The 23,642-nt window shown below is 36.9% G+C and overlaps 1 protein-coding gene across 1 annotated transcript in view; it reads right to left on the reverse strand.

Annotated features, from left to right (window-relative positions):
• Nucleotides 1–1,600: 1,600 nt before the first annotated feature.
• Nucleotides 1,601–23,642, reverse strand: part of LOC149821174 (putative glutathione S-transferase DHAR1, cytosolic) — a 29,121-nt gene continuing 7,079 nt past the window's right edge. The window contains exons 5-6 of the mRNA XM_089983884.1: nt 22,607–22,747; nt 1,601–1,836 (exon numbers count right to left, since the gene is read on the reverse strand). Coding sequence (XP_089840010.1) covers nt 1,750–1,836; nt 22,607–22,747 — 228 coding nt within the window. The 3' untranslated portion in view covers nt 1,601–1,749. The remainder of the gene's footprint in view (nt 1,837–22,606; nt 22,748–23,642) is intronic.

Here is a 23,642-nt window from a genome sequence, read left to right on the forward strand (position 1 = left end):
AGGGGCCTCCCCAAAGAATGCAGGACAAGCACCAATGAGGACTCTCCAAGTTGAGTGACGAGGTTGGAAGAACCAGGCAATTGCTAGAACAATGTGTCTGAATCTCCATCATCAGGATTATTGCTTTTAATGACCATATGTGGAAGTGGACAAAAAATAGGAACCAGGAAACATGGCTTGAAAGTTGACCAAGTTCATGAACATTAATGGATCCTGCTCCATGACAAAATTGAGCTAATCATGTATGTCTTGGCAATTCCCTTTGAAAGAATGGGTATTTTTTAAGTTGGAAGATTACCATGGAATTGTCTTTTAGGAGTCTCATGCCTAGATTTGATTAAAGGCAAATTTTCAAAATCTCAAAACTTTTTGGTCCAACTCATGCACATCCCAAAAAGTTCTGAGTTTGCAAATTACCGTCAAAGTTTTCATATTGTTTAATCAAATTTTCTCAATCATAAACTGACATTGTGTTGACAATAACTCATGTTTTGAAGTTATCATTTTACCCCCTACAAGTCTAAACAAAGTATACGGGACTTGAACCTGTAATTTCATATGTACGTAAAAAAAAATTAACAAAAAACAATGATACTCGAACCCTGACTTCCCTAACAAGAAAAACAAGACATTAACCACTAAACTTCTTATTGGCAATTTATAATAAAACCTTTATATAATAAAGTTTAAATTCCAGCAAGCCAATCAACCCATCATCAATCCAACATGTTGATGGCAAAACTGGTTCCGGGTTCAATCTAACTAAATGTATCCTGTTTTGACACAAAGCCAATCTCTTATAGTTGATAAGACTTGTACTAATTCAAGATCACTTAGCTATTGTCATATATGCAAGTTGTGTAGTTTTCACTTACACCTTTAGAGTCTAGACAACCGAATCCGCTTAAGGGAGCCGTTGGAGAGAGAGAAGTAAACTTTTCTAAACACTAGAGCCTCTCATATGGATATATGAGTAGCATGGTCATTTTAATAAATATATAATCAAATTCGATGGAGATAACCAAACCGGGGGTGTTTGTTTGATGATTAACTCATGGAAATTTGCAAACTCTGTTTTCCTGATTACTGTTTTTTTTTCCTTTATTGGGTGAAGTCGATTTGCTGAGGCTGGTGAAGGTTCAGACAGGAGCTGGGCTATGGAACAATTGGTGGGATGTCCTGGAGGACTGGACTGGTTCACTGTTTTCTGTTTTCATGTTGTTCGCCTCTTCTCTATGCATTTTATGTTCTGTTGTTTTTTCTGTTTCTGAACTTGGGTGACTGCTCGTCACCGTTTCCAACCTACTGTTACCGTTATCACTTATTAATGCTATTACAATTTCTCTCAAAAAGAAAAAAGAAAAATTCCCTTTGATTAAAGCAGGTAAATGCATGATTAGTGAGTGAGTGGGTCAGATCAGAGCCTCAGATCTCAAGCCTTTTTGACAGTACACTTCTCAACATGAATTTCAGCCGCTCTTCATTAGTTTAAGTTACCCATGTCAGGAGCATTTTTGTTTGAATGCTTGTGTGTGTGTGTGTGTGTGTGAGACAGAGAGAGAGAGAGAGAGAGAGAGAGAGAGAGAGAGAGAGAGAGAGGTTATCTAAACATGAGTTATTATAAATATTAAGTCCATGCAGGGCAGGCTACACAACGATAACGATTCACACAAAGTGAGAACAAAATACGTCCAACAAGCACACATCATTTAAATTCTATCTAGGAGGTAGAAGACATGATCGTGTCCCTCAAGCATTAACCTTGGGTGCCCACCCTGCCACGACGTGTTCCTTTGCAGCTTTTGTCTTCTCGAATGGCTCCCGAGAGAAGAGAAGCTGAAAACCAATTGAGCAGAAAAAATGAATGACAACAGGTAAGTAAAGAGCGCATTTGGTGACCATTAAGGTTCAGTGCAGGATAAAAGTGACTGCTCATTTTCATCAATCATCTTTTAAAGGCCAGATTGATGTCCACTTACATCAGCAATGCTTAAACAGTAAGTCTAATTTGATGCATCTTGCATCAGAGTGAGACCTGAAGCACCTACCCGGTTTAGTGACTTTGGCATTTCAACTATAGTTCTGATTCACATTGGCCAGTAATCAAGAAAGTGAGTCGCATTTCAACTATGGTTCTGATACACAGTTGCCAGTATTCAAGGACCTGGGGTCTGTTTGAAACAGTACCAGGTGGTCCATCCAGTTCACTTGGTTTTATGGTTTGATTTGCATTCCCACAAGTGTCAAGATGTACAAGCAAGGTGTGTGCATATCAATCTCAAGGACTTGTCAGTATCTTGAAAGGAGTCAAAACTTTTGTTTTTCTCAACAAAATTTCAGGACGGTTTTGGCAGATTTCTAAGCCAAAAGGAAAAGGATAAATCATAGGAGATATCCTTATATTTAGGGAATCTGCAATCACAGGTGTAGTTTTCAAGGATCTATCAGCAAGTGATATCTTGGGAGATTTCAAAAAAATTTATTCTCAACAAAATCTCAGAACTCGTTTGGCAGATTTCTAAGCCAAAAGGAAGGAGACAGAACATAGAAAAATCAGGTATCTCTATATTTACTTTTACAATGATCCCGTCAATATGAGGATGAGTTCACAATGTTATAACGAAGAAAATCAGCATGAAGTTCTATCTTTGTTATCTGCAGTTGTCAAGGTTTCAGGATTTCTTTCTTTTGGTAAATCGCAGCAAAATAATGCTATCATCAAAAAATCAGAGAAATTTGGGACAGGGTAAATGCCCATATCTACTGGGTTTGATACCCACAAAAACCAGATCCAGTTTGAGTCATATATTTATATTTGATAAGATATGGATCCAAACCTGTCACAGTTTTGCCAACTATATTCAGGCACAAACAGCCACAATGATTCTGTATGCATCTAACATGCTTTATGTGCAGACAATCAAGGATTCTTCAGAATATTGAAATTTTAGGGCCAATTAAGATGTTTACTGAACACAAGATTCTTATAATCCAAATTTCTGTAAATTCAAGGATCCGCGTACACTCAACTTTCCCAATCTCCTAGAATACAGAAGTAATGCATGTGACATGTTTCGAGCATTCCCCTTTTAAAAGTCCATCTCGCCAACTAAATCCACATGAATCTTAACACTGATGTACTTTCTGCTTGAATTTCCTTCAGAGCTTCCATAGTTCCATTACCTATCCCTTGTAGCTGTAGAGTATAATCCTCATACTTGCCCATACTTGTATGCAGCATTCTTTTACAGATAGCACAACAGCGTAAGGACAACCTGCTTCAACTATATAATAGCCTTACCTAGACTTCTGTTTCATATACACACGCCAATCTAAGGTACACAAGTTTGTTTCTAATGTCTTCTCAATCCCAAAACCAATAACTTTTTGCTTGCATTTATATTGTCCTTTAGACCTACTGTCAGAGATAAGCCCACAGCTAATGATTTTCTACCCCTCAGAAAATGTGATTATGTGTTGGGACTAAAACATTTTTTACCAGAAAGAAGGCTGTTGCTGCAAATGGTTCTTGAAAGGTTCTGAACAGTAAGATATGTCTTGAGAGGTACATGGTCAGTGAGAATGTGTTTCTAATTATAGGACTACTGATACTCCTAGACCACTGAATACTAAAAACAGTGATATTTGTGCCACACTCTGATCCAATTGTGCATAGCAGTGACGGTAAAACAGATTATCTATCCAAAGGAAGAACCTCAAAAAGTAGTGACTGGAGATTCTGATTTGTGAACAACTGCAACAGGAACAGAGAACAGTGTAATCCAGATTATCATAAGTTTGAACACATATAATGTAATATCTTGTAAAAAAAAATCACGGGTTTTAAAATTTAATAAATATAATTTTTACTTAAATAAACAAAGCTTTTGATGTCTTGGTTTAATATAATATATAATATATCCTTAATAGGGGCTGACACAACTTTTGATCCCGATATGGATCATGGACCCATTGGCCGAGATCCATGATCCATCTATGTTAAGATAAATTAGCTTTAATAATAAATTATAATAATAACAAAATAAGATATATATATATATATTATTTTTTTAGAGTTTTGTTAGGAAGGGACTTTTATTTCCTAAGAGAAATAGAATTCCTTCTATTTCAGGAAATAGGGACGTCCCCTCCTTAGTGGGGATTCCTATTTCTTTAAATAGGCATGACCCTCTCCCTCTCAAGTCATGACTTCATCGTTTCCTTCTTCTTTGTTAAGATATATATATATATATATATATATATATATATATATATATATATATATATATATATATATATATATATATATATATATTCAATGTAAACCAAAATACCCATCAGGGGTATTTCGGTCTTTTGCTGTAATAGGCGTCAGCCCATTAGGGGCTGACTATTCTCCTTTTTATTTTTTATTTATTTTTGCTTTTGTCAGCATTTTTCAGACTGAGGGGACAGCTCAAACTAGCTGTTGGAGCTGCCCCAAACGGTCACAAATGTGACCGTTGGGGGCAGCCCCAACAGCCACTTGGAGCTGCCCCCTCTCTTGCTCATATATAAATGAAAAAGTGTATATTGTTTCGGGTTCAGGTCTGGATCCTATACCAGACCCGAGTTCATTGTAAAACTTAAACTTAAATGTTTTTTTTTCTTCTGGGTTGGGTTCGGATATTATATTAGACCCGACCCGACCCATGTACACTTAAGTGTTTTATACAATGCATTAGGTCACGATTTCTGATATACAGAAATCGTGACAGCCGCAGAGTCCCCTTTTCGGTTTTCTCTTCTCGTCTCTCTCTCTCTCTCCCTCTCTTTCTCTGTTTTCTCTCTTAATGCAGGTGCAGATGAAATTCTAACATGGTATCAGAGCGTAGATCCTTCTAGAGGTGACCACGATCAAAAAAATTTGAGGTTTTCCCCTTCTCATTCTCTTTCTGTCCTTCTTTCCCTTTCGCCTCTTTTCTTTCCCCCTTTCTGAATCTCCCTGTGTACTCACACCTCACGTGAGTTGCATTTTTGTGAATCTGTGATTCACGGGCCCCCTATCCACGTGAATCCAGATCGTTGATTGACTACGTTTCACGTGAACTGGTTCACGTGAAGGATCGGTCTTCTCCCAGATCGTGGGTTAACGTCTCTTCACGTGAATTCGTGAACTGATTCACGTAAAATGTTAAATTTTTCCTATTAATCGTTTGATTCTCTTTTCATTGTCTTTTCCAAAATATCTCTGCATATTCGGATGTTATAGTGCTTCCCTTTGATTCCCTGTGCTCTGCTGCATCTTATCATTCCTGATTTCCCTTTGCTGAAACAGTCAAAGGAGGGGTTTCTTAACGTGTGATTATTTTTCACGCAAGTTTTTTTGGTGCACAGAAAGGACCAAAGTTTCTTCATATTCTGATTTCAAGAGACTACGATTCTCTGACAGCAAAAAAAAAAAAAAAAAAAGAGTGTTGGGAGAAGGTTGATTTTTTGTCTGTTGATTCTTATTCTCTATGGATCCCTACCATCCTCAATCAAATCTTTCCTCAAGTTTTCTCAACCAACTTGTTTCTGAGAAGTTGAATACCTCAAATTTCTTGATCTGGAAGAGGCAGATTATTCCTTTCATAAGGAGTCAAGGCCTCTTAGGTCACTTGGATGAAACCACTTCAGTTCCACCAGAATTTAGCCCGAGAGAAGAAAAAGATGACAAAGGGGTGAGTTCAATCGTGTATGTCAAAAATGTTGAATTCCTCAATTGGGAAAGAAAAGACCAATCAGTTGTTGCATACATCACATCCACCCTGTCTCAAGAGATCCTACTTGCCATTCCTGACAATTGTACAGCTCTACAACTCTGGGAACGACTGGTTCAGACGTATTCGCAGGTTTCTCAAGCAAGAGTAGTTTTTTTAAAAAGAGAATTTCAGTTGTTAAGGAAAGATTCCATGACCATCATGGAATATTTGAACAAGATGAAGACCATTACAGATCAACTTGCAGTTATAGGGTGTGCCGTTAGTGACAGTGACATGGTGCAACAAACCCTGAGTGGATTGGGATCTGACTACAACATGATAGTCACTTCACTATTGTGTCTCCCTGTTCTTCCTACCTTTGATGAGCTACGAGCCAAATTGATCCAATATGAAATGACTCTGAAGGGATTCTCTGAAGAAACTCATAATCATTCAAATTCTCAAGAAGTTTTTGCTACAGGAGTGACCTATGGTAGAGGACGAGGACGAGGAGGACAAGGGCGAAGTGGACACGGAGGGCGTGGTTTGCTTCCCACTCCAAACACGTTTACTCATGCGCAGGGAACAAGATCCATCCCTACTTGCTTCCTTTGTAACAAAAAGGGACATATCAAGGCGAACTGTTGGCATAATCCAGAGAATAAAGGAAAGAGTCCACAGACAGAAATCAAGAGAAGGTTCACAAATACCAGAGACAGTAGAGAGATTAAAGATTTGCTAATATCTGCCTTGTCAGAGTTAAAATTGAAGCAGAATGATGAAGGCACTTGGTTTGTCGATTCCGGGGCAGCGACTCATGTGACAGGCGATGCAGGTAAAATTTCTAATCCTATTCCTTATTTTGGAAAAAGTAAGATTGTCACTAGAGATGGATCCCACCATCCTGTTTCCCATGTTGGAAAGACTGTTATCCCCATGTCACATTCCACTCTTACTCTTTCTGACGTTCTTCATGCTCCTGACATTAAGAAAAATATTGTCTCCGTCTCTAAACTTATTGATGATAATAATGCTTCAGTTGAATTCACTCCCTTCTCTATGCAGGTCAAGGACCTACGCACGAGGGAAACATTCGCTGAAGGAAAGAGACGAGGCAACATGTATGTCTTTGAAGAAGCTCCATGTCGTGATGTTCGCCCTTCTCACTTGGTTTCGAAGTCTTCATCAGAGTCATGTTCCTCCTCTTCTGCTAGTGTTTTTAGTATCTCTGAATGCAATAAGCCATCCTTATGGCATAGTAGGTTAGGACATTGTGGGAGTCATTTTATTGAGAAACCTGTTTCTAATAATCTCATTCCAAAAGAAAGTCTTAAAGGGGATGAGAGTAGTCATAAATGTTCCAGTTGCCTTTTGTGCAAGAGTCATGTATTGCCTTTCAATTCAATTAATAAGAGAGCTTCAAAACCTTTTGAGATCATTTGTTCTGATGTGTGGGGACCCGCCCCAATTGTCTCTGGGTCTGGAAGCAGATATTATCTAATCTTTGTTGATAGCTATTCTCGATACACTTGGATATATTTCATAAAAAATAAGTCAGAAGTCTTCTCTTTGTTTCAAAATTTCTTTTCCTTGGTCAAAAACCAATTTTCTGAGTCCATTCAGTTTTTCCAATGTGATGGAGGTGGGGAATTTTCATCCCATGACTTTGTTTCTTTTCTTCGAGATAACGGAATAGGAAGAAGGGTGTCCTGCCCTCACACTCCTCAACAAAATGGGATTGCTGAACGAAAACATAGACATATCGTTGAAAGTGCCATGAGTATGCTTCATGACAACAATCTTCCCACCAACCTATGGACAGAAGCCTTTCATTCTGCCGTGCATGTGATAAATAGATTGCCAATGGTCATTCTGGAAAACAAGTCTCCTTATCACTGTCTCTTTGAAACTCATCCTAGTTATCATGATCTGCGTGTTTTTGGATGTGTTTGCTATGTGCATGTTGATCGGTCTCTGAGAAACAAGTTTCAAGACAAGGCCCAAAAGTGTAGGTTTGTGGGATACGCAGATGACTACAGAGGATATAGGTGCTATGATCCCACCAACAAACACATCAGAATCTCAAGAAATGTTGTCTTTGATGAGCAAAATTTCGATGACAAAGTTGATGCAACCAATATACCAACTGAAGTTTACTATCCTTGGTTGAGTTCAGAACTTTTTGCTAGCGCCAGCGAAGCATGTTCACCAGATTGCGTGCAGCAAGAAGAAGAGATGTCTGAAAACACTGAGACGTCGGGGTCACAGATTTTAGAAAAAATACCTGGTAGATACAAAGGCATTGTCTATTCCAGACAGAGACCGATGACATCAAGCCATTCAGATCATGCTTCAGTCAACAATCTGACCCCTTCTCACACTCCTGAGATCAGAAAATCAAGCCGCATACGACATCCCATTGACAGGTGGGTCAGCTATAACAACTTCTCCTTGGATCTTCAGCTGTTTTTAACTGCTCTCAATAAAGAAGATGAACCCACTATGTACCACCAGGCAGCCACTTCTATCAAGTGGGTAGAAGCTATGAATGATGAAATGCAAGCTTTGCATGAATGTGGAACTTGGGAAGTCGTTCCCAGACCGCCTGACAAAAATGTTGTTGGATGTAAATGGGTCTACAAGATAAAGTACAAGACAGATGGAACTATTGAGCGATACAAGGCAAGGCTCGTAGCAAAAGGATTCACTCAAGAAGCAGGGCAAGACTATGATGAGACTTTTAGTCCGGTTGTAAGAATGGGAACAATTCGGATTATTATCTCTCTGGCTGTTGAACATGGGTGGAAGTTGAGTCAGCTTGATGTAAAGAATGCCTTCTTGCATGGGGACTTGAAGGAGGAAGTGTATATGGAGCAACCCCCTGGATATCAAGAACAAAATTGTAAAACCCATGTGTGCAGGTTAAAGAGAGCTATCTATGGTTTGAAACAAGCATCTCGCTCTTGGTTTGATAGCTTCTCACTAGAGATTCAGAAACATGGATTTTCGCGTTCCATGTTGGACCACTCATTGTTCTTTTTTAGAAGCCAGACTGTGACCACTCTGTTATTAATTTATGTTGATGATATTGTTATCACAGGAAACTCTGTGGTTCACATCCAAGAAGTGAAAAACTTACTAGGTCAGAGGTTCAAAATGAAAGATCTTGGAACTCTACGCTATTTTCTTGGTGTAGAAGTTGATAATCAAACTCATGGCTTGACACTCACACAGCACAAGTACACTGTAGATGTTCTCCGCAAGGCAGGTATGAAAGACTGCAAACCTCTGGGAACTCCGAGTGTGCTGCATCAAAAACTTAGTGCACATGATGGAGATTTGTGTGATGATCCCACTAGGTATCGAAGCATAATAGGAATGTTACAGTATCTGACCTTCACTAGACCAGATATTGTTTATTCAGTTAATCAAGTATCTCAATTTATGCATGCGCCACGTATTGGACATATGGAAGTTGTCAAGAGGATCCTTAGATATCTGAAAGGGACTATTGGGGATGGATTGACATACTCACCATAGTCATATGGAAAAGATGAGCATGGACTCACTGTATATTATGATGCAGACTGGGCTGGGGATCCTGATGAACGAAGATCTACATCAAGATATTGTGCCTTCATTGGAAGAAATTTAGTCTCTTGGAGCAGTAGAAAACAAAAAGCTATCGCTAGATCAAGTACTGAGGCTGAATACAGATCTATGGCTGCTGCCACTGCCGAAGTCACATGGATCAGACATCTACTGACTGAAGTAGGAGAAAAGATCTCCCACACTACCTTGCTATGTGACAACCAAAGTGCTATTAACATGTCATTCAATCCAGTACATCACAGTCGTGCTAAACACATTGAGATTGATCAACACTTTGTGAGACAGAAAGTTGAAGAAAAAGAGATTGAGCCTGAGTTCGTCAATACTGAACAACAAGTTGCGGACCTATTTACGAAAGAATTAACAAAGGATCGTTTTTGGACGCTCAAAGGCAAGTTGTGTATGGTTCACAACCATGCTCAACTTGAGGGGGGGTGAAAAAGTGTATATTGATTCGGGTTCGGGTCTGGATCCTATACCAGACCCGAGTTCATTGTAAAACTTAAACTTAAATGTTTTTTTTCTTCTGGGTTGGGTTCGGATATTATATTAGACCCGACCCGACCCATGTACACTTAAGTGTTTTATACAATGCATTAGGTCACGATTTCTGATATACAGAAATCGTGACAGCCGCAGAGTCCCCTTTTCGGTTTTCTCTTCTCGTCTCTCTCTCTCTCTCCCTCTCTTTCTCTGTTTTCTCTCTTAATGCAGGTGCAGATGAAATTCTAACAATAAATAGGTCATTAAGGCCTTGCATTGAATGTATCTCTTGGAGAGTTCCTCCACTTCAATAATATATATATATTTTTGACCCTTGTGAGGGTGGTTTGGATGATTCAATCAAGTATTCTACTTGATTCAAGTGTGTTCTTGTTTGTCAACAAGCGACGTTCTTGGATTTAATCCATTTCATTACATGGCATCAAAGCTTTGGTGCTCTTGAAACGTTGTTCCAAGAGGAGAATCGTGATAAGCATTAAAAGAAGGAGGATCGTGAGCTTGGAGAAAACAACGAATTGTTGCATCGGGAAGCGCACCATCTCTCAAGCAAATCTTGTATTTTTTTCCTCTCATTTCCCTCTCTACCTCTCTCTTTTCTTGTTGTAAAAGAATGGAGAATGAAAGGAAAGTAATCGTCTTCATTCCCGTTCCCGTACGCCTAAATGATACAAACTAGGTGATGTGGGCATCCCATAGTAAAGCACAAAATATGGGAAAAAGGCTTATAGGTTTGGTGGGCGGTACCAAAAAAGAACCCAAATTCATTCTCACCAAAATTGAGAATGAAAAAAAAGTTGCTCTTCAAGGAGAGGAAATGTCTAAAACCGTTTCTGATTATGATAGAAAATGGAAAGAATGAAGGATGGGTCATTCCAAGATAAATGGATGGCTCATCAATAATGTGGATATTCATAAATGTTCTAGTTTAGCGAAATTTAATTTCTTTAGTGATGCATGAAAATATCTTAAAGACATGTATAGTCTTAAAGATATTGCCCACATATGTAATGTTCAAAATAAAGTGATAACTATGACTCAAGGAAAGATGAGTATTAGAGAATATTACAATGCACTCTCTCTCCTTTGGGATGAATTGGCTCTTATTGAGCCAAAATGACATAGGCCTCAAGATGTAGAACTCCGTGAAAACCAAATTAAAACGAAGCATTTCTACCAATTTGTGAATGAGCTTAGGCCCGAAATTGAGAAAACTAAGTTTGTTCTCCTCCATAGAAGAGGTATACCATCCATAGTTCAAATCAGTGTTGTTAAAAACGCGCCTCAAGGCACAAAAAGCGCGCCTCGCCTCGAGGCGAGGCCCTTTTCGCCTTGAGGCGCACTGAAAAAGCGCAACAGCCTCAAGGCGTACGCCTCATGCGCCTTGAGGCGTACGCCTTGAGGCGAGGCACGCATTAAAAATCGAATGGCCCGGACCCGAGTTCGACCCGGATCCGGGCCCGTATTCTCGAAAGATCGAGAACCTGTGTCTTTAAAAAGACACAGACGCTTCGGGGCGAGGGAAAGCCCTTGCCCCTTCTCTCTCCACTCTGTCCAATCTCGTCCACGGCCACTGCTATCGCCGGCCACCACCCGTCGTCGATCATCGCCTCTTCCACCTTTTTTCCTCTGCTGAGAAGGCATCAGCGACCCACCGCGCCAGCGACTCACAGCCACCGTCGTGCGACCACTCGGCGCTGCCACTGCTGTCGCCGGCCACCACTCGCTGCCGGCCACCACCCTTCGTCGATCATCGCCTCTTCCACCTTCTTTTTTCCTCTGCTGAGAAGGCATCAGCGACCCACCGCGCCAGCGACTCACAGCCACCGCCGTGCGACCACTCGCCGCCGCCACTGCTGTCGCCGGCCACCACTCGCTGCCGGCCACCACCCGTCGTCGATCATCGCCTCTTCCACCTTCTTCTTTCCTCTGTTGAGAAGGCATCGGCGACCCGCCGCGCCAGCGACTCACAGCCACCGCCGTGCGACCACTCGCCACCGCCACTGCTGTCGCTGGCCACCACTCGCCGCCGGCGACCTTTGCGTTTTCCGGTGATAGGTAAAGTTCTGGGTTTTTTGAAGGTAACGATTTTCTGGGTTTTCTTCTACCCTTTTCATTTTTTATTTTGTTTCTTTGTCTTTCTTTCTAGTTGCTTTTCGTGATTTATACGTAGATGTGTTTGTTTCTGAACAATATGTTTCTTTGTTTTTATGTTATTTTGCATCTAAATATGAATGAAATGATACCATTTTTATCTTTAAATGTAATTGGTATGTTTTCTTTCTCTATTGACTGATTTCGTTCATTAGAATTAGTGGGTTCCTCTTTTTATTAAGTTTCATCTTTCTTTTTTTTTGGTGTTGATTTGTGTGAACTCATCTGATTCAGATATTTTAAGTTTCATTAAAATATGTATTTTTTATCCCTGTCGAATTGCTGGAATCAAAAGATCTCAGTCCTCTGAGTGAGAATTTTCCATATATTCCCCCTTTCTTATGTTTTCTTTCCCCTGTTGACTGATTTCGTTCATTAGAATTAGTGGATTCCTCTTTTTATTAAGTTTCATCTTTTTTTTTTGTGTTGAATTGTGTGAACTCATCTGATTCAGATATTTTAAGTTTCATTAAAATATGTATTTTTTATCCCCTGTCGAATTACTGGAATCAAAAGGTCTCAGTCCTCTGATTGGGAATTTTCCATATATTCCCCCTTTCTTATGTTAAGCATCTGAAATATTCGAACATAATGGTGACCTCTGTTTAGCATATTCAATATATGTTTTTTTTTCGGCATTTTCACAATTTCTTGGGGTTGATCTCCGGAGAAGTTCTTGATATACCTTCTTGTTGAATTCTAGGGATGGTTATTTAGTTGGTTTAACACGCTCTTCTTTCTTCGAAAAAAAAGGAAGACAAATTTCGTTGGTGTTTTATTTGTGTTTTTAAGGATATTTTTTGTCTTTTGTGGTGCTTTTTTGTGATGGTATTCATTTCAATCGATGCAAAATTTGTTTGGAGGGCCTTGGAGTTGGTTGGTGTTTTCTTTTTGTTTTTGAGAAGAAATCTGGTATCCAAACCACCTCCACTCTATCTCTACTATGTGTGTGTGGCTACAAGTGTGTATTATTGAATGAACTTTGAGACCCAATTAAAAAACTGACCTAATTATATTTATTATTTTTTTCTAGTCAATTATGTTTTTTTCTAGGATTCGTATATAACTTATACACCAAGATTGTCTATTTTACATTTGTTTTCATGTAATGTGGTCAGCAGAATGCATGATGTTAATATATATTTTGTGTTATGTATTTTTGCAGTTGAACAATGGCAAAAGATGTAGGATGGGATCATGGAGTTAAAGTTCCAAATCCTACTAAAGATCCCAAACTCGTAGGACATGTAATTTGCAATTACTGTCATAAACAGACTACAGGAGGCATCTATAGGCTAAAACATCACTTAGCTGGCACAAAGCATGGTGTAAGCACGCGCGAAGCGGTTCCACCTGACGTGAAAAGATTTTTTCAGAATCATGTAAAGGATCAGGGGCTAAAGAAAGAAGAGTTAGAACAAAACAAGTTGGATATCGGGAGAAGTGTTTATTTTGGATCATCAACCGGCGATAATGTGAATAAAGAAGCTAGTGGATCAGGTAGTGATGCAAAAACAAGTGCAGCTGGTCCTATGAACCTTTTTGTGAAAAAAAAAGCACGACAAACCACAATAAACACTGCTTTCAAAAGAGATGAAAGAAAAAATGTATGTCGTGCCATTGGTAGATTTTTTTATGCAAATGCCTTATCATTTAATCTTTGCAACAGTCCATATTTTGGTGCAATGGTAGAAGCTATTGCAAATTATGGGCGAGGGTTCAAACCACCTTCTTATCATGAGATCAGAACGTGGATTTTGAAGGATGAGGTAGATTGTACTCATGAAATTTTGAAAGAGTTCAAAAAAGAGTGGCCAAAGGTTGGTTGCAGTATTATGGCAGATGGTTGGACAGATGGGAAAGGAAGAAACTTAATTAATTTTCTTGTGAACAACTCATCTGGGACAGTATTTTTGAAGTCCGTTGACATCAGCGACATGAAAAAAACTGGTGCAAATTTGTGTAAGTTGTTTGAAGAAGTTGGTGAAAGTAATGTGGTGCAATTGGCAGCTGGAAATATGTTAACAACAGGAAAAACATGTTTTTGGACACCATGTGCAGCCCACTGCTTGGATCTTATGTTAGAAGATATTGGAAAGATATCAATTTTTAAAGATACAGTGGAAAAGGCAACAAGATACATTTATAGTCATGCATGGGTATTAAATTTAATGAGAAAATTCACAAAGAAGAAAGAACTTCTGCGTCCAGCCGTCACTCGTCTTGCCACAACATATCTTACACTTCATAGTATTGGATGTTATAAGAAAGAGTTAAAGTCGATGTTCTTATCTTCAAATTTTAGAACATCTAATTACTATAAGAAATCTGATGCTAAGAACATTTCTTGTATTGTTCTTAATGATCATAAGTTTTGGGTTGCCATATCATATGCAATTAAAGCTACACTACCTCTCGTGAAAGTGTTGCGACTCGTTGATGCAGACGAACCTGCTATGGGATTTTTGTATGAGGCAATGGATAGAGCGAAGGAGGAAATTCCTTCAAACCTTGACAATGTCCAAAGAAAATATAAACCTATTTGGGATATTATTGATAGACGATGGGACTTGCAACTTCATAAGCCTTTGTATGCAACTGCCTATTATTTAAATTCACATTTTCATTATGCTGACAACTTCAACCCTAATGGAGAAGTTATGGGTGACTTTTATGATTGTGTTGAAAAATTAGTTTCTGATGCAAATATTCGGTTGAAAATTACAACACAAATCGATGCATTTAAAAAGGCAAAGGGCTTGTTTGGCAGAGAGGCAGTTGTTACAACAATAAAATTAAAAAGTCCTGGTAAGTTTGCAATTATGTTGTTATTTGTCAATATTTTTTTATGTTTTTGTTAATTATTACATTTTTAATGTTTTTATCAATTTTTTATTATTTTATTTGAATGGAGCTGATTTGTGGAGTTCATTTGGGCACGAAAATCCTGAGTTGATGAATTTTGCAATTCGAATTTTAAGTTTGACATGCAGTGCATCCGGCTGTAAGAGGAATTGGAGTACTTTCTCATTGGTTTGTGACTTTGTATTTTATTTTTGAAATACATTTTTATATGTTTAATTATCTTATATTTGATTATCAATGATTTGAAATTATAGGTGCATACAAAACGAAGGAATAAACTTAAACAAGAGAAAATGAATGCATTGGTTTTTGTAATGTACAATATGAAATTAAGAGAGAGAAATATGAAGAGGAGGGCTACCAAAGGCCCTATATGTCTAGATCATATAGACTCAGACGATGAGTGGATTGTGGAGAAGGAAGATCATGTGTTGCCAAGTGATCCCAATTGGTTGGAGGATTCATGGTTGGATCCGAACTTCAACATAAATGCCATTGAGCATGTGCCTATTGAAAAAGTCACTTCACCTCATGTTTCACAAAGTGGTTCTAGGCAAGACATGTCTTCAAGAGATCGAGGTAAAGTTATATTCCTTTTACCTAGTATGAATATAAATGTATTTTTTAATTACATAACATAAATATTTAATACATGATTTTTTATTGAAGAAAAAGAAAAGCAAAAGAAGTAATTGAGGACGTGGATGAAGAAAGTGTAGATGACGAAGAGTCAGAGAATGAAGATGAAGAAGAACCTATTTATATGGATTCTTCAGATGATGATATTGAAGACTTAAATATTGATGATGACGAGACACAACAAGAGCCTAGGCCCTAATTCATATCATAGAGCTATTGGTCATTTATATGTTTTTTGGGACTTTCAGTTGTAATTGTGAATGTTAACACTCTCATTTTGAAGAATTCTGGACAAATACATTAACATTTGGTTGTTAATGTTAACATGCATTTTTTAATTATGACATGATGTTGTTAGTGCTAATATGCATTTTGTTGTTAATGTTAGTTTTTTATTGAATGAATGCTCATATTTATGCAATTAGATACTTATATAGATCAAGTTGTTGCATTAATGTTACTTTTACATATTAATCTCATATTTTTTTCGTATTATTTGAGATTTTTTATTTCGTGTTGGTTGGCGCTTCATCAATAAAGCATTTCTTGTTTATTTATAATTTTAGATCATTTTTATAGTTTTTTTAAGTTAAATTTTTTTTTTTTTAGGCTTACGCTTTGCGCCTCGAGGCTTACGCCTCGCCTCAGATTTTGGTGGAGCGCCTCGCTATGCTTCAACGCTTTTCACAACACTGGTTGAAACTATTGAGGAATTGACTATGTAAGAAAATAGATTAAAGAAGCCATCTGCTTCAAAGAATGAAGAAACCGTGCTTGCTATGTTAAAGCCCAATAATCATACTAGGAGTTATAAACCTCCTCATTTTATAAAGAATGAGAATAGGAGAAACCCCAACAACTATGAAAAAAAATGACAAAAGAGGTGATCATGAGTACAAAAAGGGTGGCAAGATCATATGCTACCATCGTTATGAACCGGGACACATCAAGCCTTTTTGTCCCAAAAGAAAGAAAGAGGATCACCGAGATGATAAGAGAGTTGCTTCGGTTGAAAGGAATGATATAGACGACTCCAAATGCATCGGCTCACTATCCTTGGCTCAACTAATGGAGGCGGTATAACCAATGTTCAAAACTCAAGCCTCTTCCTTCTTGAGGACGGCCGTATCCACAAATGGTGATCCTGGTAAGACTTCTTGGATCTTAGATTCCGGAGCCTCTTTTCATATGACTCCAAATGAGTTCATATTATCCGAATGTCATTCTAACCCAAATATTTTTAATGTTTCAACCGCCGATGGAACATCCTTAAAAATCAAAAGTTTTCAGATTTTTCAAAAACAACCAAAGTTTCACATACCAAATATTAGAGTTGTGCCAAAATTAAATTTAAATTTTTTATTTGTTTCACAAATTACGAATCATGGTTGCAAAGTACTATTTTCATTTAATGATTGTTTGATACAGGATCTTCAGTCCGGGAAGCCGATTGGGCAAGGCTATAGAAGAGATCTCTATGTAATGGACAATCTTGATTTATCAAAACAATCTTTTTGTAATTTTATAGAAAAAAAGATATAGAAAATTAGTACAAAAGACTAGGATACCCTAGTGTGTCCAAATTACATTTGTTTTTATTTCTTACTAGTTATAAAGAAAAAGACTTAGTTTGTGAAGATTGTATTGTTCGCAAAATGAGGGCTTTACTCTTTGGGCCAAGACACTTTATATCTAAAAATCTATTTGAGTTAGTACATTCGGATGTATGGAGACCGTCTCCTGTTATATCTAAAGGCGGGGTATCATACTATATTGTGTTTGTGGATGACTATAGTAGACATTCTTGGATCTTTTTTCTTAAACAAAAATCAGAAGTATTTGACTGCTTTAAAAAGCTTCATTACTATGTAAAGACTCAATTCAAATCCAACATTCAGATTTTTAGATCCAATTTTTGGGGAGAATTTATATCAAAAGAATTCAAAAATTTTCATAATCTAAATGGGATTATTCATAAAAAATTTTGCCCATACACTCCTCAACAAAATGGACTAGCTGAAAGAAAGCATAGACATATTGTTGAGACCATTACAACACTTCTTATATCAAGAAATGTTCCAAAAGTGTTTTGGGCTGAAGCCGCTCTTACAGTAGTTTATAAATAGAATGCTTCAAAAAATATTGAAAATATATCCCCTAATGAAAAATTATTTAGAACATCGCCCGATTATAAAAGGTTGCAAGTCTTTGGATGTAAATGTTTTGTTCTTACTTATAAGAATGACAAACTTTCCCCAAAAGCAATCCCTTGTGTCTTTTTATGCTATCCTGAAAATCAAAAGGGATATAGATGTTATGATATAGAAAGGAATAAATTATATGGTTCACGAAATGTTATTTTTATTGAAAATAAAAATGATTTTAACAAAGGAAAAATCCAAGAGAACTATGATTATCCATTCCTTTTTGACCTTGTCAACGAACATGAAAGGTGTGAAAACATTCATGATGAGCATGGGAGTGAAAATGAAGATACTCATGATGCAAGTGAGAATGTAAACGATGACCTATCTCATAATAACATACAAACCTATACTCGACGTACTGAAGATCACCCACCATGTGCTTTAGAAAGATATTCTTAAAATCAAGATGTAGACTCTACTAGTATTAGAAAATCGGTAAGAATTTCAAAAGCCCCTAGTAGATTTGTATCCTATGATTCCTTTGAACTTAGGTATAAATCATGTCTCATGGCTATACACTCATATACAGAACCATCATCCTACCATGAAGCTAAAAATCATCAAGAATGAATTAAAGCGATGAATGATGAATTTGAAACTTTAGAAAAGGCAAAAACTTGAAAAATCCAAACATTACCTAAAGGAAGAAAAACTATAGGATGTAGATGGGCTAAATGTGATAGGACATTGAAAATATATAAAGCTAGACTGATAACTAAGAGATACAGTTAAGAATATAGAATTGACTATGATGAAACCTTTGCCCCAGTTGCTCGAACGACGACTTTTAGAACTCTTATCTCTATAGCATAAATTAAAAAATGACCTATATTTCAAATAGATGTAAAAAATGCCTTCTTGAATGGTAATCTGGATGAGAAGGTCTATATGGATCCTACACCAGGTTTGAATTTAGCACATAGAAAAACTCTTCGGCCATGAAAAGCCTTGTATGGCTTAAAACAAGCTCCCAAAGCTTGGTATGATAGGCTCAGTAATGTGATGACCCAACTTCATTTTAAATCTTGTTTTACTGACACTGCGTTATTTGTTAAATCTCCAATGCAAGGATAGTTATACTGCTACTGTACGTAGATGATATGATAATCACAGAAGATGATAAACTGGGAGTAAATCATATCAAAGATGTGCTTAAAGACAACTTTGATATGACAGATCTTGGCTTTTTACGATATTTTCTTATAATTAAAGTGGCTTACTCGCCCTCGTGGTTATTTTTTGTCACAGATTAAGTATGCAACTGAGATCATTGAGATATCAAGACTCTCAGATGAAAAACAGGTTGACACTCCAGAAGTCATACATGCAAAAATGAAGAAAGATGATGAAGAACCTCTACAAGATCCAACCCCATACAGACAAATGATTGGAACTTTGTCTTATCTTTCAATTACTCGTCCTGATATTTCTCATGCTATTAATTCTGCCAGTCAATTTCAGCATGCTCCAACTACAGTACATATGAGTACTGTAATAAGAATTATTAGATATATTAAGAATTTAATAAGTCATGGATTGTTTTTGTCATCCTCTTCCTCGTTAGAAGTCATTGCATACTTTGATTCTGATTGGGGAGGGGATGTGAATGATAAAAGCTCAACTACGGGTTTATGTGCTTTTGTAGGTGACTCCCTAATCTCATGGCGATGCAAGAAGCAATAGATGTCCCTTTCCTCAACTGAAGCTGAGTATCGCGTTATGGCAACGACTACATCTGAGTTAGTATGGTTGCGACAACTACTGGAGGATTTGGGAATTCACATCACAGAACCCTCTAGATTATGCTGTGATAACAAGAGCGTTGTATATATTGCAAGCAATCGTACGTTCCATAAGAGGACAAAACACATTGAAATAGATTGTCACTATGTTCATAAAGAATTTTTGCGGAAGACTATCACATTGCCTTATGTTCCATCAGAATATCAACTCGCGGACTTCCTCACCAAAGCGCTACCGTCACCTAGATTTCACTTTCTACTTGGCAAACTCTCGGTTGTTCCATCATGAGTTTGAGGGAGGGTGTTAAGATATATATATATATATATATATATATATATATATATATATATATATATATATATATATATATATATATATATATATATATATATATATATACATATGTATTTATATTCAATGTTGAGGTCTGAATTTGTTTACTTATGAGATGAGATAATACCCTGTTATCGCATTCACTTTGCGATCTGAATTTGTTTACTTAGGATATTCACACTATAATCAGATTTTTTTTCTTTAGGCATCGTGAGACCGCAGCCATTGAAAATAAGATGCGAGAGAATCGTTTACGGTGGTTTGGACATATTCGGCGAAGGCCTAATGATGCTCCAGTTAGAAGGTTGGAGAAATGGGAAAATATATTAGTTAAAAGAGGTCGGAGTAGGCCTAGGAAGACTTGGATGGAGATGATAGGAAAGGATATGAATGCTTTGAACCTCACCAAGGACATGGCATTGGATAGAAATGATTGGAGGAAAAGGATTCATGTGGAAGACCCAAAATGAATTTCTTTTTTGGTTCATATCGCTGACCCCAATTGTTTTGGGATGAAAGCGTAGTTGTAGTTGTTGTTGTTGTTGTTGTTGTAGGCATCGTGAGACCTGAAATCACTTTTGACCGCAGCCATCCTATGGTCCAAACTTTCCATTGTGAGTGGTTACCTTTCAAAATAAAAAATAAAAAACTGACGTGTGCATATGTTGATCACGATATGCTAATATTAGGATGGGCATACATCTTGATTTTCTTTTTTTTTGTAACGTCAGGCTGGTTCCGTGTTCTTCACGCCTGTCCTAAAATTTCATTGTAATGGTTAAACTATGATCCACGTTAAACTGAATTGATGACAGTTAGATGGGAGTTAATAAATCTGGAATTTTTTAAGAAATAAAACCCGAACTTTCATGACGAATCCCAAACGGTTTTGCTTGAATTTAATAAACTAAGCTGCAAATTGTGTTCAAAATCTGATTTTTTTTTTAAATTTATTAGAAGTCTGAATTTAATTGGTTCGACTAAATCTGAGTTTCATTTAGAATCATTAAATCTGATTTTAATTGAAGAATAAAATTGATTCTGGCTGGTTATAAGAATATTGGTTTTTGGTCTTGTTATTAATCGGATTTTTTGTTGGCACTATAAATCTAATTTTTTGTTTACAATATGCATTCAACCATTAGCCATGAACATGCTTCAGTGTTATGTCTCATATAAAAGTCTTGTGAACACAAGTTGGTATTCCTTTATTTAAGTGAGTTTAAGGTTCACTTAAATTTGCAATGTTATTTAAACATATTATATTTGCATAGTAGTTTTGGTTGGACCACTTGCGGGCCTTTGAAGGCCAGATGCTTGTACGTTGTTCTTAAAATGACAAGTTTTGAATGCATGGAAAGATAACCATTATGCTTTTAAGTTAATTGTAGCATATGCATTACACTGTTCAAATTAACAAGGCAAAGACCCAAAATTAGATAATGCATAAACGTTCTTGTGCAGAAACTTCAATAAATTAAAAATGGTAAAAGAGACCAAACAGTGTAATAATTGTTCTTCCTTGATTGCCCTCTGAAAAGGTGGGATCCTTGGATGTTGATCATAGAGGACCATGAGGATATTGAACATCGTGTGCACTGTTCTCCCCAAGAACCCGATGAGTGGTTCATGTTCCCAGCCATGGTTATAGGGAACTTCTACCATTTTGCCTAAAGGTGTTGTTGTTTAATTCAGTTGTAGTTATTGGTATACCAAGAAAAGTGACGTCAACGAGTGATGATGCATTTGTCATCCTGACATTAGGTGATGATTCCTAATGTTCCGATTTAAGGTAATGATTCTTGATATCGGTCGAGAGACTTGTGTGGGACCCAGTTAATAAAATACAATTGTATGATAAGATACTACGGGGGACTCTGCCTTTGACCTCAGGACTTTGGCCTGTTTTGAGTACCTGCAAGTTTTATACAAGATGAAACTTAATATGTTGCATTAAGTAGGGAAATGCATTCAAAAGCAATACTTGATAATTAAATTAAAAAGTCATTCATGCAAGTTGCATTGGTTCATGCATCCCTAAATGTTTATGTGGCATGTGGTGTTTTGTTGCCTGCAATTGAACTGTTTATATTGCAAACTTGTTCTGAGTATGAATTGTTTGTTAAAGCCCTCTCTTAAACTTATGTTTGATTTGGTTTATGTTATCTTCCTTACTGTTGGATTTTGATAAGGTCTCATACGAGAACTTCGGTTCTTACCTTTTTTTAAAAAAATCTTTTTTAGGTACCGAGTCTCATTGATGGCGGGACTAGTTTGCAGAAGGGAGCGATGGTTTATGATTTGGTGGACAGGATTCTAACCGTTTTAAGAGTTTTTAGTTTTTGGAAAACTTGTTGAACCCAAAATGAGGACTATTCAATTAATTTAAATTCAATTTAAATTTATGGTTTGAATAATTCTATGTTTGGACTGTATGCTGGATTGTGAACTTGGGATATCTTTCTGCATTATTTAAAATTATTTATTCGTTAAAAAAAATCCGCATTTTTTGAGGGTCAGTTTGGGGTCGTTACATATAAGGAACCACAATATCTTCTTTTAAGGAAAAATCCCCATCTTTATTATTTCATGGCTAGTTTACAATGTAGGATCTTTCTTTTGTTCATTCCATTAGTATGATGTGGCTAACTAAAAGATTTCTAGTGTATAATATCTATAATGATTTTAACCATCAAAATTAACAATAAGAAAAGGACTGTTTACTACCAGTCAATCAGAAGTCTCAAAGTAATCTGGGTAAAACTAAATGTTTGATTAGCCAGATACATCAATTAGAATTTAGCATGCAAAAAATATCAAAATAATTACCTTGATGTAATTATGAACATAGGTGAATTCCTCTGGGATGGTCCAGCTTTTGAAGTGGCCAAGAGCAACTTCCAAATGATAAAGCTTAGGTGCAAGGCTCAAGTCAACAGCACAAACAGTTTCACCATTAACATATGGGCCCTGCTACCAATTTAAGTTAAATTGCTTCGAATGAATATAACAAATGTTAAGGAATTGGGAACATGAATGAAATACATAATGCATGAAATGTAAGCACAAAAATAAACAAAGGAACACAAAGCATGGGCAAGATGTGGGATACATCACATGGATATGGATATGGGAACGGGACACGATGCAGATACGTTTCATACGATACGATAAATTTCAAAAATTAGGATATGGGGATACGGCCATACACACAGATAGATGTATGGATGTGTATAAAAAAATAAACTTAAATCACTATAGTTAGAAACATAAAAAATGAAACTAGGTTGAAACTGGAATATGATGTAATTGGTGACAAATTTTAAAATAAAAAGAACTCAGGTGAATACAAAATAAGTATACAAGATCATAAAAGGAAATAGACAAAGTTAATAACACAATGTTGACTATGTATGAAACTAGTTTGACTATGTCCATGAAGCATCCAAGTGTCGTGTCAACACAGGATACCCATGCTAAATAAAGTGTCCGTGTGACATAGATGTGAGGCCAGCCAAAAAATAGCATCATTAAAAATCAAGTTAGCATATGAAATACTAAATCATGATGATAATAAATATCTCCAACCTTCAAGATTTACAAGAAAATATTAGAACTCACATGTTAAGATGAATGTATTCTTTTGTGTGTGTGTGTGTGTGTGTGTGTATATATATATATATATATATATTATAATCAACTTAGGTTGACTAGTTGACTTTTTATAGCCGTTGCACCCTCTCCAACAGCTAGAAAGGGATCTCCCCTTTTCTCTCTTCTCTACTCTCTTCTTTATAAATATGTGGGCATGTGCATGGGTAGGGGTTGAGAGAGTGACGGAAAGTTTTTAGGCTTTTGAGTGTTT

Source organism: Nuphar pumila, chromosome 12, assembly GCF_984573655.1.
Source record: "Nuphar pumila chromosome 12, dmNupPumi1.hap1.1, whole genome shotgun sequence".
Taxonomy (NCBI): domain Eukaryota; kingdom Viridiplantae; phylum Streptophyta; class Magnoliopsida; order Nymphaeales; family Nymphaeaceae; genus Nuphar; species Nuphar pumila.